Source organism: Pipra filicauda, unplaced genomic scaffold, assembly GCF_003945595.2.
Source record: "Pipra filicauda isolate LSUMZ 115617 unplaced genomic scaffold, ASM394559v2 scaffold378_size695849_pilon, whole genome shotgun sequence".
Lineage (NCBI taxonomy): Eukaryota > Metazoa > Chordata > Aves > Passeriformes > Pipridae > Pipra > Pipra filicauda.
Genome location: NW_024104507.1, coordinates 547,645 through 560,104, shown reverse-complemented (window position 1 = coordinate 560,104; position 12,460 = coordinate 547,645). Strand labels below are relative to the sequence as shown.

At 42.8% G+C, this 12,460-nt stretch overlaps 1 protein-coding gene across 4 annotated transcripts; it reads right to left on the bottom strand.

Annotated features, from left to right (window-relative positions):
- Window positions 1-567: 567 nt before the first annotated feature.
- Window positions 568-10,298, bottom strand: SLITRK4 (SLIT and NTRK like family member 4). 4 transcript variants are annotated; one of them, XM_027721874.2, is made up of 2 exons: window positions 9,990-10,298; window positions 568-7,269 (listed from the first exon to the last, which is right to left on the bottom strand). In XM_027721874.2, the coding sequence occupies exon 2, from the start codon at window positions 7,217-7,219 to the stop codon at window positions 4,706-4,708; it is 2,514 nt and encodes an 837-aa protein (XP_027577675.1). In that variant the 5' UTR covers window positions 7,220-7,269; window positions 9,990-10,298; the 3' UTR covers window positions 568-4,705. The 4 variants fall into 4 exon arrangements, with proteins under 4 accessions (XP_027577675.1, XP_027577672.1, XP_027577680.1 ...); XM_027721871.2 differs by lacking the exon at window positions 9,990-10,298 and adding an exon at window positions 9,591-9,827; XM_027721879.2 differs by lacking the exon at window positions 9,990-10,298 and adding an exon at window positions 9,112-9,144.
- Window positions 10,299-12,460: the final 2,162 nt, after the last annotated feature.

Sequence of the window (12,460 nt, the reverse complement as noted above, 5' to 3'; positions counted from 1 at the left end):
CATAATATAGTTCTGTTCCTTCTCCTTTGCCATGGAGATTTTTATGAGGCTTTGTAAACCATTTTTACTACAAAATATAAATTTGGAAGTTAAACTATCTAAAGGCATCTTGTCAACGTTCAGTTATATAACTATATATACTACGAAATAGTAGATGGCTTGACATTTTTGTTTTTGCTAAGGACAAACTAACTTTTCTTTCCTCTGAGAAACTGTATTATTGAAAATGATAAATAAGGAAGGAGCAGAATCAAAACAAATACCCCAGCATTATGTAAGTGATCCTTTAAGCACTTCTGTGTTGAAAGAACTCAGAATTCAACTAGAACTAAATTCTGCTTGTGTAATTAATGCAAAAAAGTTTCACTGACTTTGGAAGGATTATTTGCATAACAGAGGAAAGGAAGATTTGTTGGACAACAGAAGATGGGAAAAACTTTCATAAAATATGATAACAAATTGCTGAAGTGATTAGAAAACATTACTGTTTAACTGCTTTATAGATTCTCTGTCCTCCACGTACAAATGGTCCAAAAGAGAATATTACAGGCACTTAACAAAGTCTAGTTTCAGAAATACAATAGTACCAAACAATTTTATTAATATTTCATACAAATTTTGAAGTCAACACTGGCTAGTATTTTGATGTTGATGAAGGCAAACAAAATTAATAAACAATAGCTTTCTGTGTTTTACATTGGGCTGGATGTCATAAGTAACTATCTTAAACTATAATAGCAATGATCAAAACAGGGTAAAGCCAATACATTTTGTTTTCTTTACTTTATTTCAAAATAGAGTGATTATAAATACATTCTTGTTATATTTCCTTCCTAACTCTTTGGATGCAACCAAAAAAAAAAAAAGTCTCACTGTGCTCATTTCATACAATATCAACATACAAATCATGCAAAAGATATTATAGATATTATACCACCATCAAGTTCTGGATGTTTTTTCTTGATTCTGAAACATTTGTTAACATTATTCACAAGGCCATGCCTTTATAACTTATGGCTTTAAAAAAAAAAAAAGGCATTTAAAAAAGATTTTTATACTAGATTGCTGCATTATTATCAATCTTGAACACTAAATGCAAAACATAAATCACCTGGTCTTGTGTTCTTGCACCGTGGTATTTGCTTTTTTGAGAAAATTGCACAATTTTTTTCTTTTTTTTTTCAAGGAAACAATTACACTTTATTGATTTTATTTAAAAACGGAAACTTCCTTATAATACAGTGGAGACGACAGATTATGTTAACACCTTCACTGGTTTAGTTTATGTCTATGGGTCTTAACAGCCATTTTACAAGCATGGCCACTCAAACCAAGATAATGAACAGACAGACCTGTTAAGCCACATCCGAAGAGTCACCTTCTCAGAAAGACTGACTGGAGATTTGAATGGACATTACACTAAAACTGCTGTGCAGACACATACACCGCTTCAAAACATGGAGAAAATAAACTGACATTAAGGTTGCCATTCAAAGTGACAATTTCACAGAAATATAGTGTTTTGCCAGCTTTTGCATTCTTCACTCACACTATTATGCCTACATATTGCACCATATATTGTCAAACACTTAGGAACGATTTCTACAGGAAGGTCCGGATTGTGCAACCTTTAGTGATGCTGGTGAACCTACACTCAACTGCATAACCCCAAAAGAGTCTCTGGGCTCTGTGTGTTATATACAATGGTTCTGAGCTGGCTTGTTTTGAAGTCAATGACAAAACTCTATCTAAGCCCCACTCTTGGGCAGGTATGTAATTACTAGCTCATGAATAGTACCTCTGCACAGGATTTAGGTTGAGCTTAAACGCTTTTACTGGATTGGGACCTCAGTGGTGAGGAAACTCTGACCCCACTGTAATGGTACAGCATAACAGATCAGTTCTTCTTCTTCTTTTGATCAGCAAATAGAAGACAACATAACAAAAAGAACAGAACAAAAACCAAAAACGAGAAAAAAAACCCAAAAAACAACACCCCTCCCCTCAAAACAAAACCAAATCCCCTCAATTTTTTAGCTGAGGAAGGTATGGTCATTTATAATTGTTCTTTTAACTCAGGGCAACGTGAGTCATAAGCACGTCAGTTTTATCATCACTTAAAAGTACTGGCTTATTTGCTACTTTTAATATTTCTAACACCTGTCTCTCTCAAGCAGGGAGAGGGACATGACAGTCTGACAATGCACTGAGTGTGTCAGAAGCCTCCTGCTTTGGCAAATCCCAGTGAACTTGGACACATCCTCAAAACCACACAGCACTGAGTGGAGCAGGCACAGTGACCCCTCATCCTTAGCCTGCTGATGGAGCCACCAGAGTCTACCATGTCAGTGCATTATTAACACTCCTTAATCAACAAGGACAACAAACTCATATATTCGTTTTACAGCCTTGGCCATGTATTGTATCATTGGTCAATCAGGAACTTTTCATGCTAGAAATGCATATGTATATAGTATCCATGTCCTGAAAATCCCTATGACATTCTGAATTACATTAATTATTCTGCACAGATAGCCACAGTTTTTTTGAAAGAAACTCAGCCATTAATTCATCTGTTATAATTTTATTATCTGAAGTCATCTATATACTTCGAAGTATGGAGAAAAATAATAAAACAACCCTCTTTCTAAGCCACAAGAGCATAAACACATGGCTAAAAGTAGAGAAATGTTTTGTTTGCTTTCTCTTAAATAAAGAAGCAGTGCTTTCTTTTTTTTTATATATTTTGTTAAAAATATACTGCAGACTGGTTGCCAAGTATCATTCCAGAACAAAAATTTCAAATCACTGTAATAAAGCCCTGAAATTAGAGGTTTATATTGGAAATAGCTGACACAGCCTTCTCCACAGAATTATTATTGGGTCTTGCTCTAATTTTTCTAGTTTCAAATTCATGAAAAACATTCACGTTTATATCCTACTATCTTAACTGACTTATTGATTATAAAAGGTTGGGAGGGGTAAATGTTCTGGAAGCAAAGGAGGGAAGAGAGTCTTATTCAAAGCTCATGAAGACAAAGAACTTTTGTTAATCTCATTGCATAGATTTTTTTCTGGGATGCTTTACCAATATATCTCCATTCTCATGTCAAAGTACCATCTATCAGTGAGATACAGTGGGGATTTTCCATTCTCCTACTTTTTTTTTCCCTAGCTATTAAGATTCAGCTTTCTCAAAGGCAAGTTTTTACTCTCTAGGTATGAGCTACACAATACTCTGAACTGAGACCACTATATTCATTTTACACTGTGGTTTTAAATAGACATGATTTGCCATATTGTTCACTGTTCTGATCAGGTTTTGCTGACTAACAGAAGTCAGAGAGATAACAAGAACAGAAAACTTCTGCATATCCAATTAAAATATTACCCTTAGCATGAATTTCTGTAAATACTTGTAGTGAAAACTATTTAAGTTAAGCTGTAGAGACCTGAAAATCAAGAAAACTGGTGGCAAATAATTGCCCGAGACACAATACTAAAAAAACTAATGAATCTATTTTAAAACGCACCATTGGTAACAAATCTGAAATAAGATAATATGCTAATCTCACAAGAATAGTACAGAACAATTTTTTTTTATTATTATTATTATTATTATCATTATATCTGATCACTTAATTCTGGATAATGCTATACATTACATCCCCGGTTGCTGTTTGGTATATTGTTCTGGTTTTATTTATACTGAATGATTAATGCAGTGTGATCAGGAAAACAAGTCAGGCATATTAAATACATATTAAGGAGTACATATTCTTTCCTATTTAGTATACAAAGTATTTCATAAATATGAATTATATTACAAAAATAATTTCTGCCACGCTCACACAGTAAGCACTTTGACATTTTTGGACAACCTGTTGGGTTGCAAGAGTTTCACATAACTGAGAAGGAATTCTAGTTTTAATTGGAGATGAGTCTTAGAACAGATTCTGCATAAACATCAAATATTTTCTTCAGATGTCACAAATACTGCAGAAGTCAGGTTAAACTATTTTCTTTCTTTTTTTTTTTTTTTAATTTTCTCTATAGACATGTATGCTTCAAGTGGTCAAATTTATTCCATAGGTATGTAATGCATGGTATATTTTAAACAAATATTTGCACAATTTAACATTATAATTCCAGTGGTTTCAAGATGCAGCCCATAAATGTAACCAATTTACACATACTATTGAATGTTCTCTCTTTGCATGCTTGTTACTTTCCAGATAAGCTTTAAACAGTGCCATTACAACACCACAAATCAAAGGATTACTCCAGTTCCACCAACTTAAATCCACGTGCAGGATGAAGGACCCAGCTGAGGTACAAATATCAGTACCAGGTTTCTTGTGTTTGTTCTAACAAATCACAAGGAGACGATGGTTTGCATTTAAGATACAAAACATATATGCCTCTTGAGGTTAAATTCAGTGTAACGTGTATAAAGCATCCCTTTGGCAATAGAGTTTGCAGTATCCTTACAGGATTCCACTGGGCATGAGCTTTATGTAGTAAAATCTATTAAGGAAATTCTCCTCTACTCGACAAATCATACGCAGCTACAGTTAATCAGACACCCCTGGATACACCTGCCTCTATGCCTACCAATATAATATAGTATTTGGAAGTTAAAAGTCAACAAAAGGCACTTTCATCATTAAATAAATGTCCTCTGTAGGCAATAAGATTGTATGACCTATATTTTATTCAAAGCTGTTTGTTCTTCAAGGACTTGTAGGTAGTCAGGTGAACCTTGAAGTTTAGCTTTTAGTTCAAAATATTCACTTTTTCTTTGTTCTACTACAATTTTACTATGATTACCACCTATTAGTGATTTCTTGGTTTTTTTGTCTTGTAGTTTCTCTGGGTAACGTATTTCAAAGCCACTGACCCCTATGCTGTTGTATTCTTTTTTACTTTCCAGAAAATTTTGAATAAATACATTGGAATCCCTCCCAGGAAATAACTCATCCAGTTCATCGATTGTGCTAAGTCTTTTTCTGGTATCCACATGCAACAAATCTTTCTCCTTGTCATTAATATTTCTCAGAATGACTTTTTGCCCTGGTGGGTCAGCAAACGTGAAGCCCGTTTCAGACTCCTTTAAGCCGCAGGTATGACTTTTGCTCATCTGCTCAATGGTTTGAGGAATGAAGGCCTCTGCACCCAGTCCATCTTTTTTGTTTGACTTGTGGTCGTGCTTTCTCAGCTGCAGCTGCATAGAACTGCACTCTTGATTTCCAATCCCTTCGTGCTTTACAGTCGGTTTTTTGTTGCGCCGAAGCACAAAAACGAGAAGACAAAAAGCAACAAACACTGTTAAAATCAGCACAACTAATATGCTTAAGATTAGGATGGATAATGGAACTGGGCCACCAGGAGGACTCCGAACCGGTCCCGGTGGTGTTGTAAAAGTAACAGCAGGCATAGGGCTAGTGAACAGAGCAGATGGCTTGTTTAAAAGTTTAGGACAGAGGATCTCATTTTTCAGAGACTTAAGTTCTATGTTAGCAAACTGTACAGGTGTTTCACATTTCAACTCCTTCACCACAATACCTTCATTTAGCTTTTCAAGCCACAGTTTTAAAGCAACTAAATCACAAGTGCAGTCCCATGGATTACCTTCCAAATCTATTTGTGTAAGAGATTTTAGCTGATCAAGAACACCACTTACAGGCAAATACATGAAGTGATTGTTCCTCAGATTCAGTCTAGCAAGTGGTGCACCAGCAAAAATGTACGCTGGCAAGCTTCGGAGAAGATTGTTGTTCAGGTAGAGCAACTGTAAATTGGGCATTAAGTCAAAGGTGCCTGCTAGGATCTCTTTGATAACATTGTATTCCAAATACAGATACTGCAAGTTGTGGAGGCCAGCAAACATTTCAGGGCTCAGGCGCTCTATCTGATTGCCGTTGAGATACAATCTCCGTAAATTTGTAAGGTTGCGGAAAACGTCTCCTCTGATCACTGAAATCCGATTGCTGCCTAAATGTAGCAAATCCAGCCCCTCAAACTCGGCGAAATCTGTAGTATCCACATCCTTAATATAATTGCCGTTCACATGCAGTTTCTTGGCATTTAAAGGTTTTGGTACGAGTTCAGCCATGGATTCTATATTTCTTTCTTGGCAATTTACACTTAATCCCAAATCTGAAGGATGAGTTTTGCAAACACAAGGGACCGGGCAAGGAGTTAAAGGAGGCACCCTGGTCTGGTAGGATACGATTTGACTGAGATTGCGATTAGAGAACGCTTTGCCTGCTACTATCCCCGAGATCTTCGAAGGATTTGTAGTCTTTGGCGGCTTTGTGACTAATCTGTGCACCGATGTTTGGGTGGTGTGGCCGTTTGGTGTGCTGTAACCGGGCTCCAGCTGCGAGGGAGGCAGGATGCGCACGTCAAAATCACTCCCTGTCCCCATGGAGCACAGCTCCTGCTTATTGGTTTCTTTCAGCAGCCTTCCATACAAGTCACTGGGTGTCTCACAGATCGCTTCTCCAATGTAGATGTTATAGGGCATGTTCTCCAGCCACGCCTTCAAAGGCAACAAATCACAAGTACAATTCCAGGGGTTGTCTTCCAGCTGCAATTCAACAATTCGCCCGATGTGCTCCAGAACTCCAATGTATGGAAGTTTCTGTATTCGATTCCCCCGTATATCCAGATGGGTTAGAGAAGCAAATCGAAAAATATTATCGGGAAGGAATGAAATCAGATTGTCATTAAGTATCAGGACTTTCAGCTTGTGAAGCTTATTGAAGGCTCCCCGTTCAATAAACTTGATTAAATTGTAGTCAGCTTGGAGATACTCCAAGTTCTCTATGCCAAGGAAAGTGTCAGCCCGGAGAATCTTTAATTCGTTGTTGTTTAAGTGCAACTGTTTTAATGAACTAAGACCCATAAAGGCCCCTCCCTCAATGTTCTGCAACTTATTATTACCCAGTTGCAAGGACACTGCATGTGTAAAATTAGGAAAGGAATTTGGATATAGAACAATTAGCAGGTTGTTTTGAAAGTTGAGGTGGTAAAAATTAGACCATGGTGGTTTAAGCTGATTTGGTCTGTAGACTGCAACCTTCTCACAGTTGACATAGAGTACATTCTCAACTGACACACAGGAGCAAACATTGCAAATTTCCACAGATATATCAGCATCTGCAGTTGTAGAAGAAACTGGAGATGACAGAACCAGAAAGAGCCACAGAAACATCTTCTTGTGATCAGCAAGCAACCTTAGGCTCCTGAACAAAGATAAAGAATCTAAAGAAGAAAGAAGGAAAGAAAAAAAGAAAACATTTTTCAGTTGACATTGTTCCAAAACGTCATTTGGGTTAAAAATTGTATACCACTGAGCTACTGTACCTGCCAAGGATTATAGATAAACTACAAGCACTGAATTTAAAATAACATGAAAGATTTTAACAACCAAACAAATACACGGGAGCTAGGATGATTTCAAACACAGAATGTAAATTCTGTAGACAAACACAAATAACTCTCAGGTCTGTCAAATACATTTCTCTCTCTTCTACACGCCAAGCATGCATAACTAACAAAGTAAAATAACCAAAGGAGATTCCAATTTTATGCATATTTACTCTCCTCAAACCTGCACTGCTCATATGCTGCTGTGCATTTCAGGGATATTAAACACAAATGCTGATGTTATGCATGCCCAAACATCTGGGTTGGGATAGCACAATACAGAAAGGATAAAGGTGCAGACACAGAAAGCAATGTCAGTACTCAATGTATGTATCTACAGCTTCAACACATACAGATTTATCAGTATGATAATAAAGACATCCACTCAAGTGATATACAGACATGCACATACATTCTTTCTGTCACTTCTTATGCCTAGTTTAAATAAATAGGTGGTAAACTGATTGCAGAAATACAACTATCCACAAAACAAGAACATCAGCTCTGGGTGACCAATGGAAGCACACAGACACAGAGAAGCATGCACAAGCACACAGCCCCATCCCCAGGAATAATAATATGCTGACTTGCAGGGCAAAACAAAGTCACAATTCACCAGCCTGACCCTACTGAAACCTGAGAACTATTTTTTTCTAAATCATTATGTAATTTTCTCCTGTTCTTGCATTGATAAGAACCGTTCACATATAGTCAGACCAGCTGAGCTGCCATTTTTTATGCAGAACTGGAGCCACAGCATTTCCTCTGAGTTAGAAGGTAGCTTTTTTTTTTAACAAATCAGTCAATAATCAATATGTTGCACTGCCCCCATCTTCCCATTACCCCCATTTCCCAACTTGTCCCTTGCATTTCCTGCTGTGGGAAGCCACTGCGTTGGCAGGAGGGAGCCAGGATGAAAGTGGAGAAAGCAGGAGCCAGCTGGAGGGAGGAGAACCGGACTGGAGGGAGACACAAGGGGAGGATGTGCCAGGGGACCTGGAAGGGAGGGCAGAGGAGGGATGAGGAAACAACGCAGGACAGAAGGACAAGAGGGAGAAGGAAAGCTCCGAGGAGGCAAGGAAGGATAAGAGGAAGGGATGACTGAAGGGGTCAAGGAGGCCGCGGAGCAGGAGCAGGGGGGAAGAGGGAGTACAGGACGAAGGGGCAGCGGAGCAGCCGCTGCTCATGCCCGCAGGCTCCCGACCCTGGCCGCGGGGAGCGCGCCCCCAGGGGCAGCCCGATGGCCCCGCGGCCCCATCGCTTCATCTCCCTCCCACTCCCAGGCGCCGTCCTCCCGCATCCCTGCCTCGCCCACGCTCAAGTCCCCTCTTCTTCTTCAGCCGCGGGGCCCCGGCCGGCGCCGAGCGGGCACACTGCGGGCGCTGCGCGGGGCTGGCGGCGGGGCGGCGAGCCCGGCCAGCAGTGCCGGCACTACCGCAATTTTTTGCCGCAACCGGCTCGGCTGGTGCCGGGTCCCTTCTGTCGTGGGCGCCCCGTCGCCCTCTGCCTCCCGGCGGGGGAGGGCAGGAGGGACACGGGCGCGCACACAGGCGCGCACATGCCAGCCGAGAGCGGTGAAGCTCCGCATCCCTTCCACCCTCCCTTCGCTACCAGGCACGACCGTAGTCCCCGTCGCCAAACGCTCCAACCTCCCCCCCACCCCCGCCGCCCCGATACCTTTGCAAAGTCCAGCCCGCAGCGCATCCACACACCCCCTTCTCCAGCCCCGCTGCGCAGATTCTGCTCCCCCTGTCCCTCCCACACCTCCACCGGCTCCTCCGGGCCGCTCCGATCCCGGTCGCTCCGCTCTCCCAGGAAGGATGGGAGAGGGCAGCGCTGCTCCTGGTGCCGCTGGCCAGGGCTCCGGGAGGCGGGCGGCTGCGGAGAGCGGCGAGCGCGATGGCAGAGAGGCTCCGGCAGGAAGCCACTGTCGCCTGCTCATGTGGCCGCCCCCCCCCCCCCCCATTCCCCTTTAAAACAGCATCAGTAATTATTACAGCAATGAAAACAAAGCCCTCATAACAATTAGAAGAAATTAAAACGCCAACGCACACGCGGCCCCGCCGTGCCCCCACCCCCGCCCGCACTCACACGCCCGGCGGGGCGCCCGCCGCCCCCGGCGATGCTCCCGGCGGACAGCCCGGCACCGTCCCTACCTCGGCGCCCGGGGTCGCCGCGGCCGCGCTCGGCTGCGCTCCGCCGTTCTCCCCGCTCGCTCTCGGCTCCGGCGGCTCCGCGCCCGCAGCGGGCGGCGGGGGCAGCCGGGCGGCTGCCGGGGCGAGCACCCCTGGCCGCGCGGGGCGAGGGGATGCCCGGCGCTGCGGTACCCCGCGGGCTCCGCCGCATGCAGCAGCAGCAGCAGCCTGGCTGAGCCCTGCCCCGGCACCGCGGTCCCCCGCACACATGCGGGGAGAGGATCCCTCTGCACACGGGCGCCCGCTCCCATCGCACTGCTCTCGCCCACCCCCTGCACGCAGTGAGCCCCCTCCCCTTCGCCACACGCACACCCGCACACTCACACACACACTCGCACACACACAACACACGCAACGCACCGAGCGCCCGGGCGCTGCTTCGGCGGGCAGGGAGACGCCGCTCCGGGGGAGCAATCCCGGCGCATCGCCGCCGCCGGAGCCTCTCCCGCACGCCCGGAGGCGCCGCGCCGCCGGTGCCGCTGCCGGGGAGGCGCCGGGCTGCGCCCCCGCGGGGCTCAGGCGGGGTCGGCGGGGCGGGAGGAGCCCCCCGGGCCGGCGGGGCCGCGGGGCTGCCATGGGCGGCAGCGGCAGCTACAAGTGCAGCCCGAGGTGCGGCCGGGACGGGGCATCGCGGGCCCCTCGCCTGGAGCCGCTGGGTACCGCGGATGGGAGAGCGGAGCGGGGAAGGAGAGAAGAGAAGAAAAGAAAGAAAGAAAGAAAGAAAGAAAGAAAGGACTTCCCCCCCCCTTCCTTTTCTGTCTCCCTCCCCGCTTGAAACAAAAGTAGAGGTGGAAACTGAGTGGGCAGGGTGGTAACATTTGCTGCATTTAATGTGGATTGCAATTATGGAGCGAAATCGCTGCGAGGAGACATACCCGAACCGTTCTTAAGACAGCGCAGCTATTTGTCTATCTTAGTCTTTGTGGTTAGGTGGAATTCCTCCTCTCTGCCTAGGTAACAGCTGCAGTCTGATGGAAAAAATCCTCTAATGTTATGCGCTTGTGCTAAACAGATTCTGCTAATTAGGAACTCTTATTGACTCTACCTTTCATAATACACTTTAAAATGGTAATGAATACCCCCAAACAAGGTGACATCTCATTCCAAAGCAGAAGAGTCAGTTAGCCAAATGAAATCTTGCAAGGGGAGTTCAATTGCTTGCCCTTTACCATGAATTCTAACGTGATCCAGTTAGAAAACTGTTTATGTGCTGTACACATACCAGTTGTGAGTCCTAGTTCTGGGCAGTAAACACCAGGGAATGGAAAACAGCAACTGCTTTCTTCATTTACTGAAATGAAATAAATAGCTTGCTCCAAAGGCTGACTGCATCTAATTGAAATAATTGCAGAATGTTATTTTGCATTATGCGGTTAGATTGATACCTGAAAACAAATGCAGCTGAGGCATCAATAATTTGCATATCACAACAGAACTGAAAGTGATCTGTGATTAATATTCAGCCAATTAAAAACTGAAGTCTTTAAAATGTAAACTCCCTTAATTATTGAGCCATTAACAAAGTACTGTTCACACAAAAGGGAACGTGTGTATATAAAGGGCCTGGTTTAGAAGGATTTGCATATAGTTTAAACTGAATTTTTCAAACTCTATTTAAATAAACCAATGAATTAGAGAGCAAAGGTCTAGAATAAAACTCATTTAGAATGATATCTGGCTTATAGCTCTGTTTTAACAACAGGCACGGAAATGCAGGTGTAAGGATCAAGACGCCTATTTTGTTTAACCAGCTACCTTAAGTGGTATGTCAAACTCATTCCTTGCTTATTTAGTAGGTGAAGGAGCATATTGACAGTTTCAAAGAGGTCACTACTCCCACCACCATTCAGACAACTACTTAAGAAGACTGAATCAAACATCAAGCAGGGAGCATAATAAAATATATTTTAACCAAGTAAACCATGATATGGGTATGTATTTGAGAACTGAAATTGCACTATAAGCAAATCATTCTTGTTTCTATTATAAGTGGCTACTGCCAATGGCAAATGTTTATGGTGTTGTAGAACTTATCTGAGAAGGAAACTTAGTTATGCAACACAATTTCATTATTAGGGTTTTAGTATGTCATATTTTTTTATTTCTAATCTACAGTCACAAAAAATAACTCCTTCTCCAAATCTTATTTAAGTGATCTCTAAGCTACTTGCCCTAGCATTACATCATGTCAAACTCACTAAGATTTAGGCTTATATGTCAGGACAACAATCCAAAACAGACTGAGGATAATTTTAAAGTATAACATAAGCACAAGCTTAAGGTCAAGACTGAGATCCAAGATGATGATGTGCTTAAGGAATAAAACACTTTAAGGGGTGTTTTAAAGAATCACTTGGTTGTACCCCTTTTTTGAAATCCAGCTAGAGGTTCTATCATTATCAGTAGAAATTTTCTGTGTAGCCTGATGGTAGACAGTAATTGGAAGACAGCAGAGCCAGACAGGGCAAGTTGGAGTATCTGGTCTGGTTTCCTGAAGTTTACAAGATTACTTCAGGCTACACACCATGCCCAATATTGTCATCTCTAACCTTTTCCTAAATTTCCTGCTGTGATGGAACCTCATTCATCTCCTTTGACTTTTTTCCCCTGTCTGTTGTTTGCCACAGCAGCACGTATTTTTCCTTCTTCAGCTTAGCTTAAGGAGAGCAAAAGCTAACAGGCAGACAGATTCATAACAGGATTTTCTGCAGAGTATTTGAAGAAAAAGTAGAAATGTGAGACACAATACTTCCCACCCAAGCAGACACACTCAGGGGGGCATTCAGTAATTGCACAATTAGCTTGTTGATAATGCCGCTGCCATATCTAAG